At 37.6% G+C, this 23,833-nt stretch overlaps 1 protein-coding gene and 1 pseudogene across 2 annotated transcripts in view; both read right to left on the bottom strand.

The window, feature by feature from the left end:
• Positions 1-23,833, bottom strand: part of NMD3 (NMD3 ribosome export adaptor) — a 119,925-nt gene that overhangs the window by 15,711 nt on the left and 80,381 nt on the right. Inside the window, exons 1-10 of one of the 2 annotated variants that reach the window (XM_068546192.1) lie at positions 21,416-21,512; positions 20,800-20,856; positions 19,566-19,700; positions 16,351-16,447; positions 12,241-12,321; positions 11,352-11,480; positions 10,983-11,073; positions 3,673-3,751; positions 2,884-2,980; positions 150-267 (exon numbers count right to left, since the gene is read on the bottom strand). In XM_068546192.1, coding sequence (XP_068402293.1) covers positions 150-267; positions 2,884-2,980; positions 3,673-3,751; positions 10,983-11,073; positions 11,352-11,480; positions 12,241-12,321; positions 16,351-16,447; positions 19,566-19,700; positions 20,800-20,843 — 871 coding nt within the window. In that variant the 5' untranslated portion in view covers positions 20,844-20,856; positions 21,416-21,512. Of the gene's footprint in view, positions 1-149; positions 268-2,883; positions 2,981-3,672; positions 3,752-10,982; positions 11,074-11,351; positions 11,481-12,240; positions 12,322-16,350; positions 16,448-19,565; positions 19,701-20,799; positions 20,857-21,415; positions 21,513-23,833 lie in introns of those variants that run through there. The other variant, XM_068546193.1, reaches the window with a different exon arrangement.
• Positions 22,893-23,833, bottom strand: part of LOC137765861 (small ribosomal subunit protein uS2-like) — a 54,540-nt pseudogene continuing 53,599 nt past the window's right edge.

Below are 23,833 nucleotides of genomic sequence, written 5' to 3'. Positions count from 1 at the left end.
TTAAAACGCTGTACGGTAAAAATTTTAACCACTGTACAGTAGTTTTTTAAAACAATGTTACTAAGAATGCTTGATAAAATTAACAACATTAACAAATTATTACTGCTTGCTGGACAGAACCGTCAAGGCAAATAATTTCGAAAACTTACCTTGTAGGGTATTTGGATCTATGAGATGGATGACGCTGGTTACTCGAATACACACACAAATCTGGTTCATGTTTCCCAGGCTTTGTGCCAGTTTTGGAGACAGACAAACAACATTATCCTAGGCATAAGAACTAACATTTAGTGTGAAGGAAATCCTAAGTAACAGTCTCCAATAAACACTCATCAATGTAAAGCTGATCCAAGTGCATTTGCCCAAACCAAAATGTCATTTTTAATTCTATGTATCAACAAAGGGCCTAAAAAAAAGAACCAGACCTTAAAGAAACAGAAAATAAGCTACACCTTCTTAAGATGGGAATATCTGTCTTAATAAAAATGCTTTAAAAAATATTTTACAGATCCTAGTCACCAAACTATTGTTTGTTTCAATTTTATTGAAGTGCGAATGCCTGCTTTTTACTCCATGTTAATACAGTGTACATTCCAAGCAAAGTATTATAAACACCAGAAGGAGAGTGATTTTCTAATCTATTTGTGACTTCATTTAATCTCTATAAAAATTAATTTCAGGGACTTCCCTTGTGGCGCAGTGGTTAAGAATCCACCTGCCAATGTAGGGGACATGGGTTCGACCCCTAGTCCGCAAAGGTCCCACACGCCGCGGAGCAACTAAGCCTGCGCGCCACAACTACTGAAGCCCGCGCCCAGAGCCCATGCTCTGCAACAAGAGAAGCCACCGCAATGAAAAGCCTACGCACAGCAACGAAGAGTAGCCCCCATTCGCCGCAACTAGAGAAAGCCCTCATGCAGCAATGAGGACCCTTCACAGCTAAAAATAAATTAATTTTTTAAAACAACATAACCATTATTAAAAAAAAAATTAATTTCAGAGGAGCCACGTGTTCCTCCTTCTTGTCTACATGTACCAATATGAAATCAAAGATCTAATGCCCCCTTAAAAGCACATATGCCTATGTGTGCATCAGGAGATATTACCACCAATGTGGTTATCTGTTTTTAAGCTGTTATTAAAATATAAAGAGGATCTGGGTTATATTTTAAGCTGTATCTATTCACAAGGCTCCCCCACTGAAGGGACATTCTGTGCCTCCCTAATGGCACCTAGTTCAGTCCTTTTTCTTTTCTTTTTTTTTTTAATTTAGTAAGAGTCTCCAAAGATTAATGAAAAAACTTCTTTACACTGTGTATTCATCCAGATACCTGTATGAGTCACTCAGAGCACTTAATACACATGGCCTAAATATGCCCTCACCCCTAGATTCATATTTCCCCAGTTTTGCACCAGGAAAATGTTCACTGTTTTAAACTAGGAGTCTTCAAATAAGATCCTCAGGCCAAATTTTTGTAAATAAAGTTTTGCTGGAACACAGCCTCAGCCCTTCATTTACCTATTATCTATGGCTACTTTTGTGCAACAACAGCACAGATGAGTAGATGCAAAACCGATTATACAGCCTAAAAGCTGAAAATATTTACTATCTGGCCCTTTACAGAAAAAATTTGCTGACTTGGTTTTAAGCCATCATTTCATCCCTGGACTGTGCTACACCATAAATTAGTGATAACTTTAAAGCCTCGGAGTCACAGACCTAGACACAAATCCTGGCTTCATTATTTTGTAGTTATGTAACTTTGGGCAAGTCATCTAACCTCCCCAAGCTTCAACCTCCTCATCTTCAAATGATGATATGATTTACTCCCGTTGTTGTGAGACTTGAAAAGGTGAAATATACTTATAATAGTAAGTATAATATAAGAGATAATAACTTTATGTAGAATGCTCACAATAAATTATAGCATTTATTATTAGTGGTTTAAACATGGACATGCAAGTTCCTACGTGGCAGTGACCTCTACTACATAATCCTTAACACACAGCCTTCTATACAACAGATCCTCAATAACTATTTGTTGAATTTTAATTCATTTATATTTTTTGAAGCAGAGTTTTACCTTAGTACAATTAATGAAATGATAATCTATGTCTTAAGTGTTATTCAGATTATATTTTTAAAATCACAGGGATTTCCCTGGTGGCGAAGTGGTTAAGAATCCACCTGCCAGTGCAGGGGACATGGGTTCGAGCCCTGTTCTGGGAAGATCTCACATGCTGTGGAGCAACTAAGCCCATGTGCCGCAACTACTGAGCCTGCTCTCTAAAGCCTGCGAGCCACAACTACTGAAGCCTGTGTGCCTAGAGTCCATGCTCCTCAACAAGAGAAGCCACCGCCATGAGAAGCTCGCACACCACAACGAACAGCAGCCCCCCGCTCGCCGCAACTAGAGAAAGCCCACGTGCAGCAACGGAGACCCAACACAGCCAAAAATAAATAAATTTTTTTAAAAAAATCACAAAAATAATTCTATGATCTCCTTTCCACAATACTGTTTAATTTTATCATGCCAAAATCCAGTTTGCATATATTCCACAAAGTGGTTCACTGATAATTATTTTAAAGTAATTTCCTGTATTCAAAGTTTCACAGAACTGTCAAGTGTCCACTAGGATCGCAAAGTTTAAGGAATTTGCACCATAAAAACTGCAACCAGGCCTTTTAATTAGTACACCAAAACTTTATAATTTTAAGCATGATTACTTTTAAACATCTTTTTAACACGGCTGAAATGTGTCAGAAATCATTAAGAAGGAAGTTTTCTAAATGTTTAACCAATCCCAGAAGGAAACCAGGACCTAATAATTACATATAAACCAATTAAGAAGGACATGGATTAATTAAATGAGAAAAAGTACCTTGCATATTGGAACAATTTCCACAGAAAAAGTGCTTTTGTAATTGTATGTATTACTATGGACATCCTGAGAGATCAGTCTCTGTGAGGCTTTGTATCTGTTAAGAGAAAAAGTTAATCGTAATAAAAAAAACAAAGGTCCTTACTTGTATAGTCTCGAGAATATAAATTTTCATCAAATCAAATCATTACTATCCAAGGTCTGAAACAGCTTCCTGACGCCTGCTATGGTGAACCCTCATTACGTCCACTTCATTTAAAAACCTTCACCAATCTGACTGCACCCTACCTATTTTCAACTTTACCTACTGAAAACCTCCAAAACATGCCCTTGGCTTAGACCAATCTAGTTTACATATAGCACCCATTAAAAGCCACACTAATGCCTGCCCCAAGTCACTGTTCACACTAATCTCACTTTTCAATACAAACTCTACTTTTGAAAATTTCCCTATTTTATGAGCTTAAGTTCTTCCTCTTCCATGAAGCTTCTCCCCAAAGTCCTCTACCCCCATTTTTCTTCTCGCTTATTTAAACACATTCAACCAGTGGTTCAGTACTACAGTGCTTACTACTGTGGGGTGAGGTCTAGCTCCCCAAAGAGATTGTTAATGCTATTTGGCTAATACTTCCCTTAAAGTGACTAATCCAATAAATGCTTACTAACTGTGTAAGTATTCCTACTATAATTTAAATATTTTAAGATAGGATGCCAAAGCCTGAAGAATGGACATGACCTAAGTTCATTCCCAGTTCCCTGGATTTAATCACATGTACGTTCAAAACATACCTAGTGGGAACCGTACACTGAAGAAATTCTACCATCTTCTGAGCATGTTGTTTTGAGGAATAATAGAAATCCAGACCATCTTTTAAAGAAAAAAGCCATGTTAAAATAATACCGCAAAGTAAGATTTTCCTCTACTAACATGACTATACCAAAAATTAAATGCATATTAAACAATTTAATTATAATATTCTAGCCATAGCACAGTAGGAATGCCGTTATCACTTGAAGGCTTGTTTGACAAAAGGATAAACAAATCCGATAAATGCTAACAAAACAAAACAAGATGCCCAATTTAAATTTCAGACAAAATAAAATCAAGGTTAAAAGGGAAGAAAACTATTAAACAGAAGAAGGATATTTTATGTAATAAATGGAACAATCTACCAAGAAGACAATAGGAATTCATCTAATAACACAGCACTGAGATGCAGAAAACAAAAACTATTAAAAAGAATAAAATTAACAAATGTTAACACACGTGCAATCACTGTGGGAGACCAGTATAAGACTATCAAAACCAAAATGACCAAACTGACCAAAAATAGGAAGGATACATAGAACTTGAAAAACCAAGTATCAAGGCTGCTTTAATTGACAATGTAGAACATGGTCCCAAGAAAGACTATTATTTTCAAAAATTCATAGAATATTCATAAAATAATCACATACTAAGAATAAAAAAAATTCAATAAATTCCAAACAGCAGAAATTACTACAATGTTTTCTGATCACAATGTAGTAGTATTACTAAAAGCAAACTACCTGCTAAGAAATGTTTAGAGATATTCCTCCAAACAACTCAGCTAACTAGAAGACTAAAATAACTTAGAATAGCCAAAGCAATTTTGAAGGTGACCAAAGTTGTCAGGAATTTACACTTTCCAATTTCAAAACTCAATAACTTTAGGTAGTCAAGACAGTGAGGTACTAGTATATGAAGGATAGATTATATAGATCTACGGAACAGACTTGAGAATCCAGAAATAAACCCTTACATTTATAGTCAATAGATTTTTGACAGAGGATCCAACACAATTCATTGGGAAAAGAATAGTCTTTTCACTAGGAAAACAGGCTATCCACATGGGAAAAGATGAATTTAGACCCTTACACCATGCACAAATATTAACTCAAAAGGATTAGACTTAAATATAAGAGCTAAAATTATAAAACATTTGAAAGAAACAGATAAAGATTAGACAAGAGTTCTTAAACATGACACCAAACGCATGCTATTTAAAAAATGATAAATAGACTTCAAAATTTAAAAGTTTCACAATTCAAAAGACGCCATTTCACGCAGGCATCACACATCCTAATTTCAAAATATATTACAAAGTTACAGTAATCAAAACAGTATGGTATTGACAAAAAGACAAGTCTATAGAATCAATCCACACATACACAGTTAACTGATCTTCAACAAGTGTGCCACGAATACATGGTGGGGAAATGATAGTCCCTTCAACAAACGGCATTGGGAAAACTGGATATCCACATGCAAAAGAATGAAATTGAACTCGTCTTAAAAAATCAACTCAAAACGGATTAAAAAGACTCAAATGTAAGACCTGAAACTATACGAGAAAACATACAAAAGAAGCTTCATGACACAGGTCTTGGCAATGATTTCACGGATGACACCAAAACTAAAACAAAAATAAACAACTGAGACTACATCAAACTCAAAAAGCTTCCAGACAGCAAAAGAAACAATCACTACAGTGAAAGAGCAACCTACAGAATTGGAGAAAATATTTGCAGACCATGTATCTGAAAAAGGGTTAATCTCCACAATCTATTAGGAATTCCTACAGCTCAACAGCAAAAAAAAAACTAATAACCCAAGTAAGCAACAGGCAGAGGAACAAGACGTTTCTCCAAAGAAGATGTGCAAATGGCAAATAGGTATACGAAAAAAGCTCAATGTTGTTAATCGTCAGGGAAATGTAAATCCAAACCATAATGAGTTTACAGTTCACACCTGTCAGGATGGCTATTATCAAAAAAAACCACCGAAGACAATAAGTACTGGCGAGAACATGGAGATACTGGAACCCTTGTACACTACTATGGAGAATATAAAACTGTGCAGCCACTATGGAAGACAGTCCAGATGCTCTTCAAAAAATTAAAAATAGAACTACCATATAATCCAGTAATCCTATTTCTAGGTATTTATCCAAAAGAAGCGAAATCAAGATCTCCCATGTTTATTGCAGCACTATTCACTACAGCCAAGATGATGGACATTTAGGTTGTTTCCACAACAGATGAATGGTTAAAATGTGATATATACCTCCAATGGAACATTATTCAGCCTTAAAAAGGAAATTCTACAATGTACAAAAACATGGACTAACCTTGAGGACCTTATGCAAAGTGAAATAAGCCAGTCACAGAAAGACAAATACTGCATGATTCTACTTATATGAGGCAGCTAAAATAGTCAAATTCATTGAATTAAACAGTGGAATGATGGTTGCCAGAGAGGAGGGGGAAAGGAGGAGTGATTAGTTAATGGGCATAAAGTTTCAGTTAAGCAAGAGATTAAGCTCTAGAGATATACTGTATAACACTGTACTTACAGTCAACTATAATGTATTATACACTTAAAAATTTAAGAGGGTAGATTTCATGTTAAGTGTTCTTATCACAATTTTAAAAAAAGACCCCATTAAGAAAATGAAAAGATAAACTAGGAAAAAATATTTACAAATCATATGTGATAAGGTGCTTGTATCCAGTGTATATTTTAATAACTCTTACAACTTCAGACAACCCAATCAAAAACTGGGCAAAACACTTAAACAGCTATTTCACCAAAAAAGATACAGAAATGGCTAATAAGCTCATGAAACGATAATCAACATCATTAGTCATTTGGGAAATGCAAATTAAAACCACAATGCGATACCACTTCATATTATCCTCTAGAACGGCTATTTATAAAAAGAAACAATAGCAAGTGTTGATGAGGATATGTAGAAACTAGAACTCTCAAACACTGCTGACAGGAATATAAAATGATACAGCCACTTTGGAAACACTATGGTAGTTTCTTAAAAAGATAAATATAAATTTACCATATGACTCAGCAATTCTACACCTAGGTATGTACTCAAGAGAATCAAATAGCTGAGATACTTGCTGAGAAAAAAAAGAAATATGCAATGGGTAGTGGAAAAAGACAGCTTTAAGTACCAGCTACAGAGCCAATATGATACTCAGAAGAAAATTTGTTAAGTCTACGTATTAGAAATTGAAAATAAGCTTTCAATTAATTCAAACAAAAAACTAAAGAAAGTAGAAGGGAAAAAAATTGTATAACTATGTATGGTGATGTATGTTCACTAGACTTAATAGGGTGATCATTCAGCAATATACACAAATATTCAATCAATATGTTGTATATGTGAAACTCATATAATGTTTTATGTCAGTTCTACAATTCTATCTCAATTAAAAAAAGTTTTAAATAGAAGGATTAGTAACAAAAGCAAAAATTAAGAAAAAGTAAGACTTTTTTGATAAAACTAAAGCTAACTCTTTGAAAAAACTAGCATAATAGACAAAACTTTGGCAAATCTGATGGGAACGGGGAGAGAGGAAGTGAAGGGAGATGAAAAAAGACAAACAACATTAGCAACAATAAAGAAGACACAACGATAGTTATGGATGAGATTTAACACTATGATATATATACCATGTTCAATTTTATGCCAAGTATGTGAAAAGCTAGACGAAATGGTGAATTTCCTTGGAAAATGCTATTAAAATTGATTCAAGAAGCAGTATAATACCTGAAAGAGACTAACGTCCTAATAAAAGGAGTTGAAAAGCCTTTACCCCCTTTCCTCATACCAAACTGGATGGCTTAATGGGCAGGTTCTTACAAAACTTCAACATGTTGATTAACACTATGCAGAAAGAGGGAAAAACTCCAATTGTTTCAATGTCACTAATATAACTGATAACATGATGGACAGAACAGTTTAAATATAACTATGTATGCATATGTATCAGATAGAAATCTCAACAAATATTCTATTTAGGGGTGAAACACAGAAAGATGGTAATGCCTGATACATTACCACTCAATGCTATTCTCCACTCCTAGCCAAAGGGGGAAAAAAGAGGGAATAATGCTGCAAAGGAAGAAATAAAACTATCATTGTGTACAGATAATAATTTACCTAGTAAATTATCATGTATATGACACAAGAACATAATGTAAACTATTAGTGATTAAGAAATTTCAGAAAGATCAACATACAAAATCAACAGTTTTCCAAAATACTAGCAATAATCACTTAGAAAATATAATGAAAAAAGTTGCCATCCACAATAACAAAAAGCATAGAATAGTCCAAAAAAACAAGAAACATTCAAAATCTTGACGAGGAAAACAATAACATGTCACTGAAATACAGAAAAGAACTAAATAAACATGATTATGCACCAGGTACAGTTCTAAGAGCTTTACATAAATTATTTAATCCTCACTATAATCCTATAAGGTACTGTTATTATCGTCCTCTCTATAGTATTAATGGGAAAACTGAGGCTCAGAGAAGTTAAATAACTTGCCTAAGGTCACACAGCAAAAAACTCGTGGGACAGAGATTCAAATTCACAACATCTGGTTCCAAAATCCATGCTCTTACTCACTATCAACCAAGGTTTACGAAAGAATTAATAAAAGGGCACATAACTATAAATTATAATTTACATACTATAATAAAAGCAGTGGGACAAAATAAACCAGAACTGAGCCATGTGTACAAAGGAATTTAGTATATATAAGAGAGGAGATATTTCAAATCAGTGGGGAAAGGACAGACTACTTGGTAGGTAAGTATTGAGACAATGCAAGTTAACTTTCTGGGAAAAAGTCTTACCAGGTAAGATTAAAGATCCAAAAGTAAAACAAAAATTTACCTTCTAAAAATAATCTTTGGAGTATAAAAAACTTTCCTATGTAAGACAGAAAGTCATAAGCCATAGCTATATAAAACTAAAAAATGAAAAATTTAGATAATAAAAGACATGAGACATCGTAAGAAAGTATCTGCTCTCTCAGGCTCACACTCAAACACATGCTCCGCATGCTCCTCTCTCTATATATATAATAATACACACACGTAATGAGATTGATATCCTGAATAATAGACACAAAATAAATAAGGAAAAAACAGATATATGCAGAACAGACAATTCACATTAGATAAACATAAATGGCCAGTACATATGAAAATGTTAACCCTCATTAGTAATCAAGGAAATGAAAATAAAAACAAGATGCCTTTATTCTCTTCATCAGAACAGCAAAAATTAGAAAGTCCAATACAATCTTATGCAGTGTTGGCAAGTGTTTGGAAAAACAGAAATTCTCACAAGTGATTGGACTGTAAGCTGGAACTATTTTGGAAAACAATCTAGCAGCACATATAAAAATTTAACATTTGCATACTCTTGTCTAGTAATTTCAATTCCTGAACTCGGTCCCACAGAAAAACCACTACGCACAAACATAAGGATGTTTATTACAGTATTGTTTGTAGCAGCAAAAAAACTAGAGCATCTTGTAAACCAGTTAATAGGAAACAACTAAATAATTAAAAACATACTGATTAACAAATACACAACCACAGTGGTTAAAAATAATAAAATAGGATTATATGCAATGACGTGGAAAGGTTTCTAAATATATTAAGATGGCAAGTCACAGAATATTACAGAACAGTCTCATATATGAGGGGAAACCAATGCTATCACAATTTATATACAGAATACATATTGTAATATCTTGTTTTAAGGGGCTACATCTGGGAATAACAAGTGGATAAATGGGACAGAGGTCCTTTATTCATATATACTTCTGTTTAAGTGTTTACAATTGTTATGATTTTAAAAACAAAGTTACAAACAAATAAGCAAACAGAAGATTCATTTACATCAAACCAAGAACCAGCAGGGGGAAAAAAAAAATAGGTTAATTCTTCTGGATGAAAAAAAGGATTGTTAAACTTCCAGCATTTTTGATTTTTAAAGTGACTGCAAAGGTATGTACCAGAATGTATCCAAGTCTTTTGCTACAAAAAATTCTGTGTAAGGACATTTCTGCCCTGGTGATGAATGATAATCAGAGTTTTCTGCTTCCTTTGCTAGAATATTAGGATCCCCTAATCCCCAACAGTTACTCAGAACAAAGGTGTATTTCTGCCTGATGACTAGCCACAAATAGCCAAGCACCATGTTAAACAGGCTGCAAAGTACCTTCCCCACAATAAGTATTCAGTAAACTATGTTTTACAGATTTAGACTGTTAACCTTATACTGGTAATGCACTCAAATCAGATACAAAGCTTAAAAGATTTTCTCCAGGTGCCAAAACTGATACTCATTTCTTCCCATTTAAGGACCCAAAATCACACTTCTAATTACTTTCCTCAAGACATATGAGATAAATGACTAACAGATCAGTAAGTAACAGAGGAACTTAGACTTTTAAAATTAGTACAAGAATTTGGTCATTCCTTCAAGAATAGCCATCTCTAAACCTGTACTTTAACAACCAGGAAAATTATACACATCCTACAACTAAAAATATTAACTTTTAGCAAGAGACTTAAGAGTTTGCTAAAGAATATTTATTTTTTCTATTATTAAAGAAATATTCATCCATCAACTAGTATATAAAAGTATGCTACATCAATAGTAAGTGCTAAGACAGGACACGCTCTGAGGAGCCATTATGAAATTACACAAACATTTTTAAATTCCATCTTCAAGAAATCTAATTATATCATTTGTATATCACTATTTATTATTACTGAGTTTAGCCTTTTGACTTAATGTATCCAGCACAAATGCCACTAGGCATATGAAAAACAAAAATATTACAACTTACAGATCTCAAAAATAATTTTCTTTCAATCAGAAACTGACCTCTACATAAAATAAGTTTTTGATGAATTTCTATCATACCACTTTACATTCTATTAATGTAGTTACTGGTTTACTCATCTGGTAGCTATTTAGTGTAAATTTCAGTTAAAATAGAAAAAAATTAAAAATTCAGCTCCCCAGATGCACTAACCACATTTCAAATACTCAATAGCTACATATGGCTAGAGGCTACCATACTGGTTGGACAGTGCAGATAAAGAGCTAAGATTTTTTTCTTCCTAACAGGAATTTCTTTTGGACAGTACTATTCTAGATATTATCAGTAAAGATAAAAGACTCCTTAGGATAGTTGAAATAAAATTCTGACATCATTTCAAATGCTTTAAATTTTAACTCACCATGAATGTCTTTGATACGAAGTGTATTCTGGTGCATGCCGTATTTCAAAATCAACTGTTCCAGGTAGTAGAAAGTTTTTTTGTGCAAAGTCTAAACATAAATGCATTATTAGATTAATAAATGAAATGCAAAAAAAAAAAAGCCATCTACAGATATAGAACACTGATTTAAAACAGAAACAATCTTTAAAGATTATCTAAAATGTGGCAGTGATCTCTTTCTAAAGGTGAATGCCCCAGAGACCTGGAATATCCCTAGTGCCTGAACGATTTGGAAAGAAGGGAAAGGAGAAGGTTTTACTCACTATTTATAACCGACAAAGATGAAATACAAGATGGAGGATTCACACATCATCTTTCTCTCATTACCTTTTGCCTGACTTGAACCACAGCCTTCCAGAAATCCTTAGCTTCCACTCTATGGCAATCTCCACACATCTGGGGCTGAACAACATAATCCACCACAAACACTTGCTGAAGGATAGCACCATTCATCACCTGACGAAGAAAACAATCACACTCCTTCATTCTTTCCTTTCTGTTTAATAACAAATAGTTTTCTTAAAAGAAGATCCTTCAATATTTAACTTAAAAATCTTCTTCCATGAATGCTTTGAGGAAATCAACAACAAATGAGTTACATTTAAAATCGTAAGTCATACTATTTCAAGAAAGATATATAGGTTTAATTCATAGGATTTATTAGATTAACATTTCAAATTTACCTTTAGTTGAAGTGTTGTAAGGATATTCTTTGAAGAATTTTTATAGCTATATATACACGTATATGCGTGTGTGTGTATAAAGTTCTTCCTTAGGAGACAAAGAAAACTCTCAAAAAAGAAGACATTCCTTAATTTAACTGTCCCCAAACATAGGCAATCATCAGAAATCACCTGGGAAGCTTTAATAGATTCCTGGATCTTACATCCAGTTGAATCCAGTTTGATTCAGTCACTGTGAGTCAAATGATCAGCCAAGTTTGAGAAGCACTGCCTTAGTTCATGTTTTTACTTCAATCTTATTCCAAATAAAAATGACTTTGAGAAGATTAACTTAGTCCACTAATCATGAACAATGGCTGCTCTTACTATCGACCTGATCATCTGTGCGGATGATCCAAAAGAAAACAAAGGGTTAAAATTAAGAGTGCATTTGTTTCCTTTTAAGCTGTTCAAGTCATAATATAATTTACTAATATCCCCTCATTTTCCTACCTATACTTTAAACCATGCTGAGAAAATTATGTATAGCTTACCTCTTTCTGAATAGTTAGTTTAACTTTAAGTCTCTTAGAATGGGGCTCAGTCCAAACAAAGCTTGCATCTACAAGCCGTACCTTCAACAAAACACAAACAAAAAGAAACATAAGTTCCCATCTGAGGAGAAAAGAGATGAGAGAATAACTCATTAATAAACAGATTTCATAGATGCTTAAGGAATCCATGATTAATCTACCCAACATCACCAGTTTAAAAAAAGAAAAAGATTTATCATCAGAGGTATGGCAACAAAAACAGCAAATAAAGGGAAAATCTAATGACTATATTAATGAAACTGGTATAATTCAAGCAGAAATTAAAATACTTGCATAGAAAAAAACTCCTTTCCCCTAAAAAAGCATACAGTTTTTTGAATGGAAATTACACTTTTTAGAAGAAAACAAAGACCTGATGACTTCATCATCTACTAGAAATCTCAAGAACAAAGGTTTCTACTTTTATTGTTCTCACTATAATATGTATGTGGCTTAAAAAAGAAAAGAATGAACATTCATTACAGGGAGTCTCATGCACTGAATACTGAATCCACAACGGTAACTCACTGCTAAATCAGCAGAGGCCAGAAACAGTTTGCCATATGTGACAAACTGAATGTAGCTCAATATGGCTAAAATGCGTGTTTTGAGGAAGGGGGTGGGAGAACAAAAATGGAGATTGTTTCAATAATTTGGGCAGGAGTTGTAGGTGACCTGAACTGAGGGGCTGGAAATAACAGCAGCAGAAAGATCCAAGCCAAGAGCTATTTAGGAGATAAAATCTATAGGATTTAATAATAACTGGATATGGGAAGGAAGAAAAGAAGATTCTAGAATGATGGTCAAGTATCCAGCTTGGGCATCTAGGTAACACTATTTTTCTGACACAAATAAAAAACAGATTAAATGGGGAGGAATGCGCTATATTTGGTTTCAGACATTTAAGTTTAAGAGGATTTATCTAAGATGTCCAAGTGAAGCTGTTCAGTGGATAGTGAGATATATATATTTGGTCTGGAGCTCTATGGAGAAATCTGAGCTGTAGATGACAGATTTGGGAGACATGAGCAGGCAGATAATTTTATCAAGACCTGTCTGGTGAGAACTTGATAAGCTAGTATAGGTACAGCAGTCCACAGTAAAACCCTCCTCATTCGACTGGCTTCCCTAAAGCAAAGCCTAGTAGTCAACAAGCCACACCAGGTACAGAGGGTGACAGAGAGCTTCTTATTCCCTCAGCCTCCATCTGCATTCCCCATTCCTCAGCCTCACCACACCATCTGTCCTCAGACAACCAGGACTAATCCACCTTATTGAGCCCTTTAATCCTTCTTTACCATTACCTCAGTCACTCCCTCATCTCCCACACTCCGATCTCCATATGGTTCCACATATGCCCTTTTCTATCCCATCTAACACTCCTCCCCAAATCCTGAAAACCTTTTACTGGCCTCTGAAATTCAACATTCACTAACAACAAAACCTCCAAAATCCTCAATCTCTTTCCTGAACATTCTTCACCTTCTAGATCTCCTGATTATATATATTGTTCTCCCTGCCTCTAATTAGAAGTAATGACTGATTTTTTTTCTCATCTTCTCAAACTTTTATCATTAAAGGATCCCAGGATTCAGTCCTGAAATTTCTCCCTTTCTCTAAACTCTCTAGGAAATCTCATCTAATTTTACAGCTTTAAATACCATCACACCCCAAATTTATTATCTCTGGTCTGGACCACTCCCTTGCTCATTTATCCAGCTCCCCACTATTTCTACTTCCATGTCTAATGGACATCTAAGTACTACTTTGAGATGAGCTTTGATTTCTCCCACCTGACCTGCTCCTTTTTTTTTTTTAATTTTATCTATTTATTTATTATTTATTTTGGCTGTGCCAGGTCTTAGTTGTGGCATGCAGACTCTTAGTTGCCGCACGCATGCGAGACCTAGTTCCCCGACCAGGGATCAAACATGGGCCCCTTGCATTGGGAGCAAGGAGTCTTACCCACCGGACCACCAGGGAAGTCCCCTGGCCTGCTCCTCTTAAAGCCTTTCCTACTTCACTATCAGTAACTCCCTCCTCTGGTTGATCAAGTCAAGAACCATGGAAGTCACCCTTGACTATTCCAACTCATAAACATACATCCAGCTTCATCAGCAGATCCTACTGACTACCTTCAAAATACAGCCAGAATCTGTCCACTTCTCACTTCCTCTACTACTGATCCAAATATCATTTCTCATGATTACTACAATCGCTTCCTAAAGGTGCCCATGCCCCTCACATCTATTCTAAACGCAGCCAGAGGGAACCTGATAAACTGTAAATCATTCATCTCACTATTCTGCCCTATACCTTGTATACCAGCGGTCCCCAACCTTCCAACCTTTTTGGCACCAGGCACCGGTTTCACGGAAGGCAGTTTTTCCACAGACGGGGGTGGGGGGGTTGTTCAGGCGGTAATGCAAGCAATGGGGAGCAACGGGGAGCAGCAGATGAAGCTTTGCTCGCTCACCCACCCCCGCTGCTCACCTCCTGCTGTGCGGCTCAGTTCCTAACAGGCCACCGACCAGTACCTGTCCGCGACGTGAGGGCTGGGGACCCTTGCTCTATACCCACTATACTCAAGAGTAAAAACCAGTGCTCAAAAGGGCCTACAAGGCCTGACCTACTGACTTTCCATGCCTTCCCTGGCTTCATCCCCAATTACTTTTCCCTCCCCACTCCACTCTAACCACACAGGTATTCTCCTGCCTTTGGCCTCTACACTTGTTTTGTCTACCCATAATGCTTTTCTCCTCCAGATTGTGGCTCCCTCCCCTACAGCCTTTAATGTTTATTCAAGTATCACCTTATCAATGAGGCCTCCCCTAACCATTCTATTTTAAATTGCAACTCTTCCCTGCACAGTTCTGGCTTTATCCTCCACAGAATTTATACCTTTTAATATACCTATTTATTCTGTTCATTGACTACTCCACACCCTCCCCTTCAACTAAAATAAAAGCTCTCTAAGACAGGGATTTCGTCTCTCTCATTCCCTTCCACATCCCTAACACCAAAAGTAGATTGGCACAGAGTTGACAGTTAATAAACATCTGTTGAAGGCTAATGAATTATTAATGAACATCTGACAAAAGCCTGAAGTATGAAAACAAAAGACCAAGTTACACAGAAACTGACTCCAGAAAAAAAAAAAAAACTAAGACAAATCAGGGAACAGAAGGAAAGTGAAAAATGATAACAGCATATTATTAAACCTTCAGAAATATTCAACAGACTGTATCAAGAACATTAAAAACTCTAAACTCAAAATATTACTACTGAAAGAAAATTAATACAAAAATTGGAAGATAAAGGAAACTGTCAGGAACACAGGAAAAAAAAGATTAAAAACAATACAAGGGCAAAAAGGCAAAGTTTTCAGCTAGTAGGGTCAACATTTGACTGATACAAATTCCAGGGAGAAAAAACAAGGAAAATAAAGGGAGAAACTTCAAAGAACTCTTACATGAAATGTTATCAGAGTTTTAAGAGAATCTGAAGCTCTTCAAACCAAAAGAGCCCATTTCAATTAAAAACATATCTGGTGGAAATAAGTCATAAAGTTTAGCATAAAGAAAACTGAAAGTGTTATGTAGAGAGGCTAACTACACTAACAAACCCTATTTGTTTTTTGAAGATGTTTATACACTGACTTTAAGTAATAGGCACAAATATTTTCCTTCCAGAGCAGTAATGATAATTTTTTTAAAACCGAATACCGTAGCCCTAATACTATAGCCTCCAAATTATGTTTAGCAATGGCTTTATATAAACATTTTCAGAAAAGATTATTGCACATAAGAGGTTCTCAAATAATGAATGAAAAAAATTTGATTCTATACTAAATCTTTTAAAGCAGAAAGATTTTCATTTCCATTAAAAAAGAATATATACAACTTTAAAAATGAAAACAGCATTTGTAGTAGTGTGCTTACCAACAGTAGCATTTAATAGTTATTTTGGAAAATCTACTCAAACAAGGATTATCTGAAAATGAGAGATTAAACACACACACACACACACACACAACCCCCCACAAAAACTGATTTTAGCTATTTGACCTACCTTACTCAGAGGGGCTTTGATTTTTTTCAAACACAAAGCAAGAAGTTCCCTAGATTCTAATGCACATTGTACCCAAGTTCCTGGTGGCTGGAAATATCTGAGAGAAAATATATTGAAACTCAGGATCTCTCAGAAAAAAAAATTTCCATGTGAACATGCAGACATAACAATGATTATTAATCAAATATAATAATACCCAAGGTTGATCTGAGGCACTTAACCCAAATATATTTTAAAAGTTCCAGAAAACTTTCAGTTAGACAAGTAGTTATAAAGATAAAATCCTGAGTATTTAAGAAAGTCAATCTGAAATAACTTATTAAAAGGTCTTATTACTTCAAGCACCAATAAGCATTCCAGTGAGGATGACAAAATGCCCCAGTGTTCCTTGAAGCTATACTTTGAAACACAGGTGAAAAAATCACCTCCAAATAGCATTAAAATGGTTTATAATGTACATCTAAAATGCTTAAGAACTGCTTATTTCTCACACACAAAAAAGGTAAATTAGTACCTAATACTATGTATCAATAATAGCTCAGACTATTTATCTACTTCAAAGTCCCTTTTCAAATTTTAAATTGTAAAATTTAAAATCTTATATAAAACCTGACTAAATTAAAATTTAAATCCCTTATGTATGTACTTTAAGTTTTTTAGCCCAGTCAGCTCAGGACTTAGGACAGTGCCTAGCATACAGTAAATACTCAATAAATGTTTGTTAAATACATAATACTTCTAAATGTATTATGTGAATGCTTTTTTTCCCCTTACTTGTTAAGTAAATATTCTGATTTTCACTTTTAAAGTTTCACTGAAAAAAATTATTTATATAGGTCCCTTTGTTATAATAATGTTTTTGGAGTTAAAAAGGGCTTCATATATCATCTAATAAAGCCCCTTCATTCTGATGAGGAAATTAAGGCTTAGAGAGGTGAAGTGGCCAAGAGTATCAAAGAGCTAGTTTGGGGCTTCCCTGGTGGCGCAGTGGTTGAGAATCTGCCTGCCGATGCGGGGTACACGGGTTCGAGCCCTGGTCTGGGAGGATCCCACATGCCGCGGAGCAACTAAGCCCGTGCTCCACAACTACTGAGCCTGCGCGTCTGGAGCCTGTGCTCCGCAACAAGAGAGGCCACGATAGTGAGAGGCCCATGCACCGCAATGAAGAGTGGCCCCTGCTCGCCGCAAGTAGAGAAAGCCCTCGCACAGAAATGAAGACCCAACACAGCCAAAAATAAAATTAAAAAAATAAATAAATAAAAATAAAAATAAAGGAATTCCTTAAAAAAAAAAAAAGAGCTAGTTTGTAAGAAATCCAAGATAAACTGGGTCTCCTGATTCTTTGTCCAGTGTTTTTTTCACTCCACCGACGTTCTTAAGAATAGTGAGGGGGCTTCCCTGGTGGCGCAGTGGTTGGGAGTCTGCCTGCCAGTGCAGGGGACACGGGTTCGAGCCCTGGTCTGAGAGGATCCCACGTGCCGCGGAGCAACTAGGCCCGTGAGCCACAATTGCTAAGCCTGCGCGTCTGGAGCTTGTGCTCCGCAACAAGAGAGGCCGCGATAGTGAGAGGCCCGCGCACCGCGATGAAGAGCGGCCCCCACTTGCCGCAACTAGAGAAAGCCCTCACACAGAAACAAAGACCCAACACAGCCATAAATAAATAAATAAAATTAAAAAAAAAAAGAATAGCGAATATTTATTATAGATTAAGCCTCACACAAGCTTACAAACTATAAACTCCCTGAAACAGAACACAAGTTTCAAGTCTTTGTTTTATGTACTTTTCTGGGAAGATGCAGTTTTTAAATTCTTAAAGGGATTCATGAACCCCTCCCTCCCAAAAAAGTTAAAAGTCACTACAGTCCAAACCCATTTGCGAAATCACAGGCATATAATTTTATGGGTAGTTCTGTATTACTCAATGGCCTCCTAGACATAAGCTGTTTATGCCAGCAACTAAAGAAAATACAAAAGGAATAAAACATTAACTTTCAGAAGTCTGCCTTAAAATCCAGTCTTCATTTCAGACCATCTTAGATATGATATACTGAGCTGTTTTTCCATCAGCTATAGCCATTTTAGTTACATGGGAACATTAATACATATGATTTTTAATTTAAAACACACCACTAAATTCTTTAAAAAATAAGGTGCTTTTTATCATACATGGCTTCTAGTGATTGAAGCAGAAAACAGAAGCTTCATGGTAATTAATAGTAATATGTCTTTAAAATCTGCTCTCACCCTTAAAAACATCAACTTGTATCTATTTTTTTTTTAAACATTTTTCTTTTTTTTAAATTTTTATTTATTTATTTATTTATGGCTGTGTTGCGTCTTCGTTTCTGCGCGAGGGCCTTCTCCAGTTGCGGCAAGTGGGGGCCACTCTTCATCGCGGCGCGCAGGCCTCTCACTATCGCCGCCTCTCTTGTTGCGGAACACAGGCTCCAGACACGCAGGCTCAGCAATTGTGGCTCACGGGCCTAGTTGCTCCGCGGCATGTGGGATCTTCCCAGACCATGGCTCAAACCCGTGTCCCCTGCATTGGCAGGCAGATTCTCAACCACTGCGCCACCAGGGAAGCCTCAACTTGTATCTATTAATTGTATACATCAAACCTATTAATCCCTTAACAGAAAAAGAACAGATTCAAATACCTTTGCACTAACTTTACCAAATTAGCAGAGAAAACTAGAAAAGAACACTGCAAAATTGCAAATTCTAAAATCTCTAGCTAGGCCAACATAAATAAAACTTAAATCTCAATTACATGCACTTTATTACATGTATCTTATCTTTATTACATGCAGCTTATTGCATGTATTTTTAAAGGATGGAAAGAGTATCATGTCTAGTGATTCACTATGATGGGAGTATCATAACCCTAGGTGTACTGGGAACACAAAATGTTTAAGAATCATTGCCGTTATCCAAAATGAAAGTTCTATAATCTCTGATGTCCACTATGGTAACCACCAGGCACATGTGACTACTGAGGACTTGAAATGTGGGTAGCAGACAGAACTGAATACTTAATTTTATTACATTTTAATTACTTTAAACTTAAAAAGCCACATATGGCCAATGGCTGATGCCAATCTAGAAGAATGTACAGTGAATATCTTAACACTCTTAAAATATTGTCAGTATATCCTGGTGGCTCTCCCACATACAAATCTCAACTTTAAGCAGGATAAAATAGTACCACACCGTACCTTTGGCACTGTTTGCAGAAAGATACAGAGACTTGTTTCGGAATGCCTTGGCTGATATCTACTTTACTTCGCAGACAAGCCACACAAATATTGGCAGGATTTGGACTGATCGGGACACCACATTCGCAGCACAAGCTTAAATAAACAAAGCATACGTTTTTCAAATTAGATTTCATAAGTGCACAGGTTAAATTAAAAAACTATCAAACAGGGAGTAGCAGATACAAACTATAATACTATATATAAAATAGATAAACAACAAGGTCCCACTGTATAGCACAGGTAACTATATTCAATATCCTGTAATAAACAATAATGGAAAAGAATATGAAAAAATATATATATATAAAACTGAATCACATTGCTGTACACCAGAAACTAACACAACATTGAAAAATTAACTATACGTCAACAAAAAATAATAATAAAAAAATAAAAAACAAACAAACCAAAGCCTTCAAGTTAGGCCACAATATCTCTGCCCTTTTTTAAAAACTGACTTCAAAGATGCAGTAGATTAAAAAACCTTGGATTATTGAGGTGAAAAAAACCCAAGGATGGCCGCAATTCCAAAAAGCCTCAAAATATGGCCGATGTACAAAAGGTCTAGAGAGGGAAAATAACTGCTAATAGTAATCATCAGACAGCTTTATAGTCCAAAGGCAAATTTTTTTTAAAGCCTCAGTATAGCACAGGGACTGCCAAAATGTAAACATTTACCCAGAGGAGAAAAATTTTTAGAGGATGGAAAGAGTATCATGTCTAGTGATTCACTATGATGGGAGTGTCATAACCCTAGGTGTACTGGGAACACAAAATGTTTAAGAATCATTGACGTTACCCAAAATGAAAGTTCTATAACCTCTGATGTCCACTATGGTAACCACCAGGCACATGTGACTACTGAGGACTTGAAATGTGGGTAGTAGACGGAACAACTGAATACTTAATTTTATTACATTTTAATTACCTTAAATTTAAAAGTCAATGGCTGATGCCAACCTGTACAGTGAATATTTTAACACTCTTAAACCAGTATTTACTACCACAAACTTCCCAGCGAAAAATGAACTCGTTTTTCTCAGGAAACAAGGCTTTTCATTTTTCCCACTTAAGACAAAAGCATCCCCCCGACCCCACCCCGCAAAGAAAAGCTTTCCCCACAGTAAGTTTCAAAGAGTCACTTTAACATTTTTAAACTTAAGGGGGATGGGGGAAAAAGGACGCGACTCACATGTGTCCAGGCGTGTGCTTCACGGGTTCTGTCATATACTCCATTTTTCTGCATATCCTGATTTTAAAAAGAGAGAGAATAGTAAGATTTAAGACATTTGTCTCTTACTCATCTTCCTTCTGCCTCTCTGAATAAGGCAGCCAAGCCTCGTAAAGCCGCAAATAAGAAAAACCAATTCCACCTGGAACCTTTGGAAAAAGTAATTTCTTTAATAACAAAACGAAGCGAATTCCGGAGGTTCCCGTCTGCAAGACCCTCGAGCCACTAAACTGCGCGCTGACCTCAGGCGGCACCTGGGCGCCAACCCCGGCGAACCCAAGGAGGGGCCAGAGGGGGCCGGGGCCGCACCGGACACCCCACGCCCTCACCCCTGCCGCGGGCGTGCCTCGAACCTCACTGTAAGAGTCCGCGGGCGGTGTCACCGCACCTGTGGGCCACCCACCCCACCCCACCCCGACCCCGCACCCCACGGGTGAGACCTCACGCGGGCTCCCGCCGGCGGCACACACGCTGCGCGCACGCGGCCCGAGGTCGCCCCGAGCCCAGGGAGTCCGTCCCCCTCTCTCCTTAGGGACTCCGCACCACTGCAAGCCGGGTCTCGGCCCCCAGAACCTACTTAGCGCCTCTGGGCCAGATCCAGAGGTGCCGAAAAACTGCAGCAGGACGAGCTCCTACCGCCCAGTTAGTGGCCACCACAGCTGATTCCAGTACTCTGAAGATATCGCGAGAGAAGAGCTCTTAATCTCGCGGGCCGACAGCGCGAATCACAGCGGCGGGTGGGGGACCGAGAAAGGGGAGGGTGCTGGCGAGAAGAGGGCGGGGCGGGGCGGAGGCCAGGCTGGTGGAAAAAATAAGGGAGAGAAGGTAGCGGGCTCTCTGGCTCTCTCGTCCTATGGCGCCTGAGACTCACACACTTCTATTTGGTTATCGTCCTTTCCGATCTTCTTGGCCAGAGTTCACTCAGAGCCACTTCTCAGATACCCCTATTGGGAGCTTGCTTCTTGGTTAAATGATTATATAAAAGTTATCTATAAACGGTACCACATTGGACAAAAATTAGAGTAACCTCCATCTAGGGCAGTGCCTTTGTCTATTTTGTTCACCGTTATATGCCTAATGCCTGCCACATCCTAACTGCTCCAAGGAATATTTGTCGAATAGATGAAAGAAAGAAATGTAAGAAATAACTATTTGTGAAGAAGTCTATGTTATTTTCAGACCACTCTAATTATTAGAATGTGCTTCCCCATAGTGCACTTAATATTTTCTTATGACTTTATACCTTGATCCTAGAGCAGCTCAGAAAGAGTCTAATCACTCTTTCTTATGACAGAATTTCAAATATTTGAAGAGTGCAACCATATTCTTTTTCTGTCTTCTCGCCCCAAATTTCAAGGAATAAGCAAGGTCGCCTTATAGAATGTCATTAAAGAAGGCCTCCCATTTCTTGTGTAGGGTACTTAAGTAGTCTCCCATTCCTTCTCCTTATTTCCACACTCCAATCCATCCTTCTAAATTGCAAATTTGATTTTGTTACTCTCCCCTGCTTTTAATCCTTCAATGGTCTCCACTCTGGATTATTTCCAGTTTCTCTGCATAGAAAAAAGACCCTTCAGGATCTGACCCTGACATAACCTGTCACATTCCTAAGCACACAGCCTTTCAAACCAACTGGCAGGTCCTGCAGGAACTAATCTTCCTTTGCTGGCCTACCTGTGAGTACAGGCCAGCTTCTGAATGTCAGGGGCTGTTCCTTTTTTCTTTCTCAATACACTCCTTCCATACCCTGTTTGATTTGGCACCAAGTGCCACAGTGCCAGTCTTATTAGGCACTGGATCAACACAGACATGGTCCCTGCCCTTAATGGAGCTTATGTTTTACAGATGAGGCTGATGTTCCAAAAAACTAGGTAATTTGCTGAGAGTTCTGTAGCAAGTAAGTGGCAGAACCAGGACCTGAACAACAGTTTGTCTAACTCTGTGTACATGTACCACCATACCAGGCTGCCAGCCCTTCTGAGGCTCAGGTCAGCTATTCCTATTCGTGGGCTTTTTTTTTGTTTTTTTTAAAGAAACTTTATTTTCCATCGACCTTATTTCCATCTTCTGTTTAGGAGTCTGTGGAAGAGCAGCTTTGAGACCACTCTGGTTGTTTCTCCCCATTTAGTGGTCTGAGCAGCGGCAGCTGCAGACCGGCCTTCAGAGGCTGGCTGCGCGCCGCGGTCCTTCAGGAGATGCTGCTGGAAGGTGCTGAGGCCACCTGCGCCTTCAGACCCGTCTGCAACTTCGGGTTGAGTAGCAATAAGTTCGGGACCTGGAGCGGCTCATTCACCCCGAAATTCCTCCGGGGTCTCAGCCTTTTCAGCAGCCGCCTGCTCTTCCTTTTCAGTCTCTTCAGGATCCCTGTAGAAACAGAGACGGGACTTGACCTCCCACCAGCGCGCACCTGAGATGGAGGCGCGCAGGCGCACAATCCCCAGGCCAGCATCACCACATCAGACCTGCCGGGAGCGCCCCTCGCGCTGCAGGGATGGCAGTGTCCACACAGCGCAGGGGGAGAGTCTGTGTGACGTGGAGCAACGGTAGGCGGGTTACCATAAGACGCCTCTGTGAGGCTGGTGGTCACCCTGATAACCGCACAACACACAGCGGAAGGCTGCCTGGATCCGGTTAGTGAAGCTGCCAGGAGTGGTTGGAGCACCTGCAATAGAGAGGCTCCCGTGGCAGCAGCAAACTTCAGCACAGATCGCTGGCCCGCATTCCTGGAGGGCATGACACTGGCATCTGCTGGGTTTTCAATGTCGACAATGGCACGAGCTGCTGGCAGAAGCTTCTCCCGGGTTCTCTTCAGATTTATGAAGTAACGCCATCACTTTTCCTTTTGTAGATGTGCTGTTCCATTTGGAAGTCAGGTTGGTGCCACCTAAGTGGGCTCTGCTGTGAGGGATTTGAGGATATCCTCCTTCTTCATTTGCAGGACATCAAGGGCTCTGGTTATTGTGAAATTTTCCCTGTAAGTTACAAGGGGGAGCCC

Source organism: Eschrichtius robustus, chromosome 6 (assembly GCF_028021215.1).
Source record: "Eschrichtius robustus isolate mEscRob2 chromosome 6, mEscRob2.pri, whole genome shotgun sequence".
In the NCBI taxonomy this organism is placed as follows: Eukaryota; Metazoa; Chordata; class Mammalia; order Artiodactyla; family Eschrichtiidae; genus Eschrichtius; species Eschrichtius robustus.
This window is presented reverse-complemented; position numbering and strand designations above follow the sequence as displayed.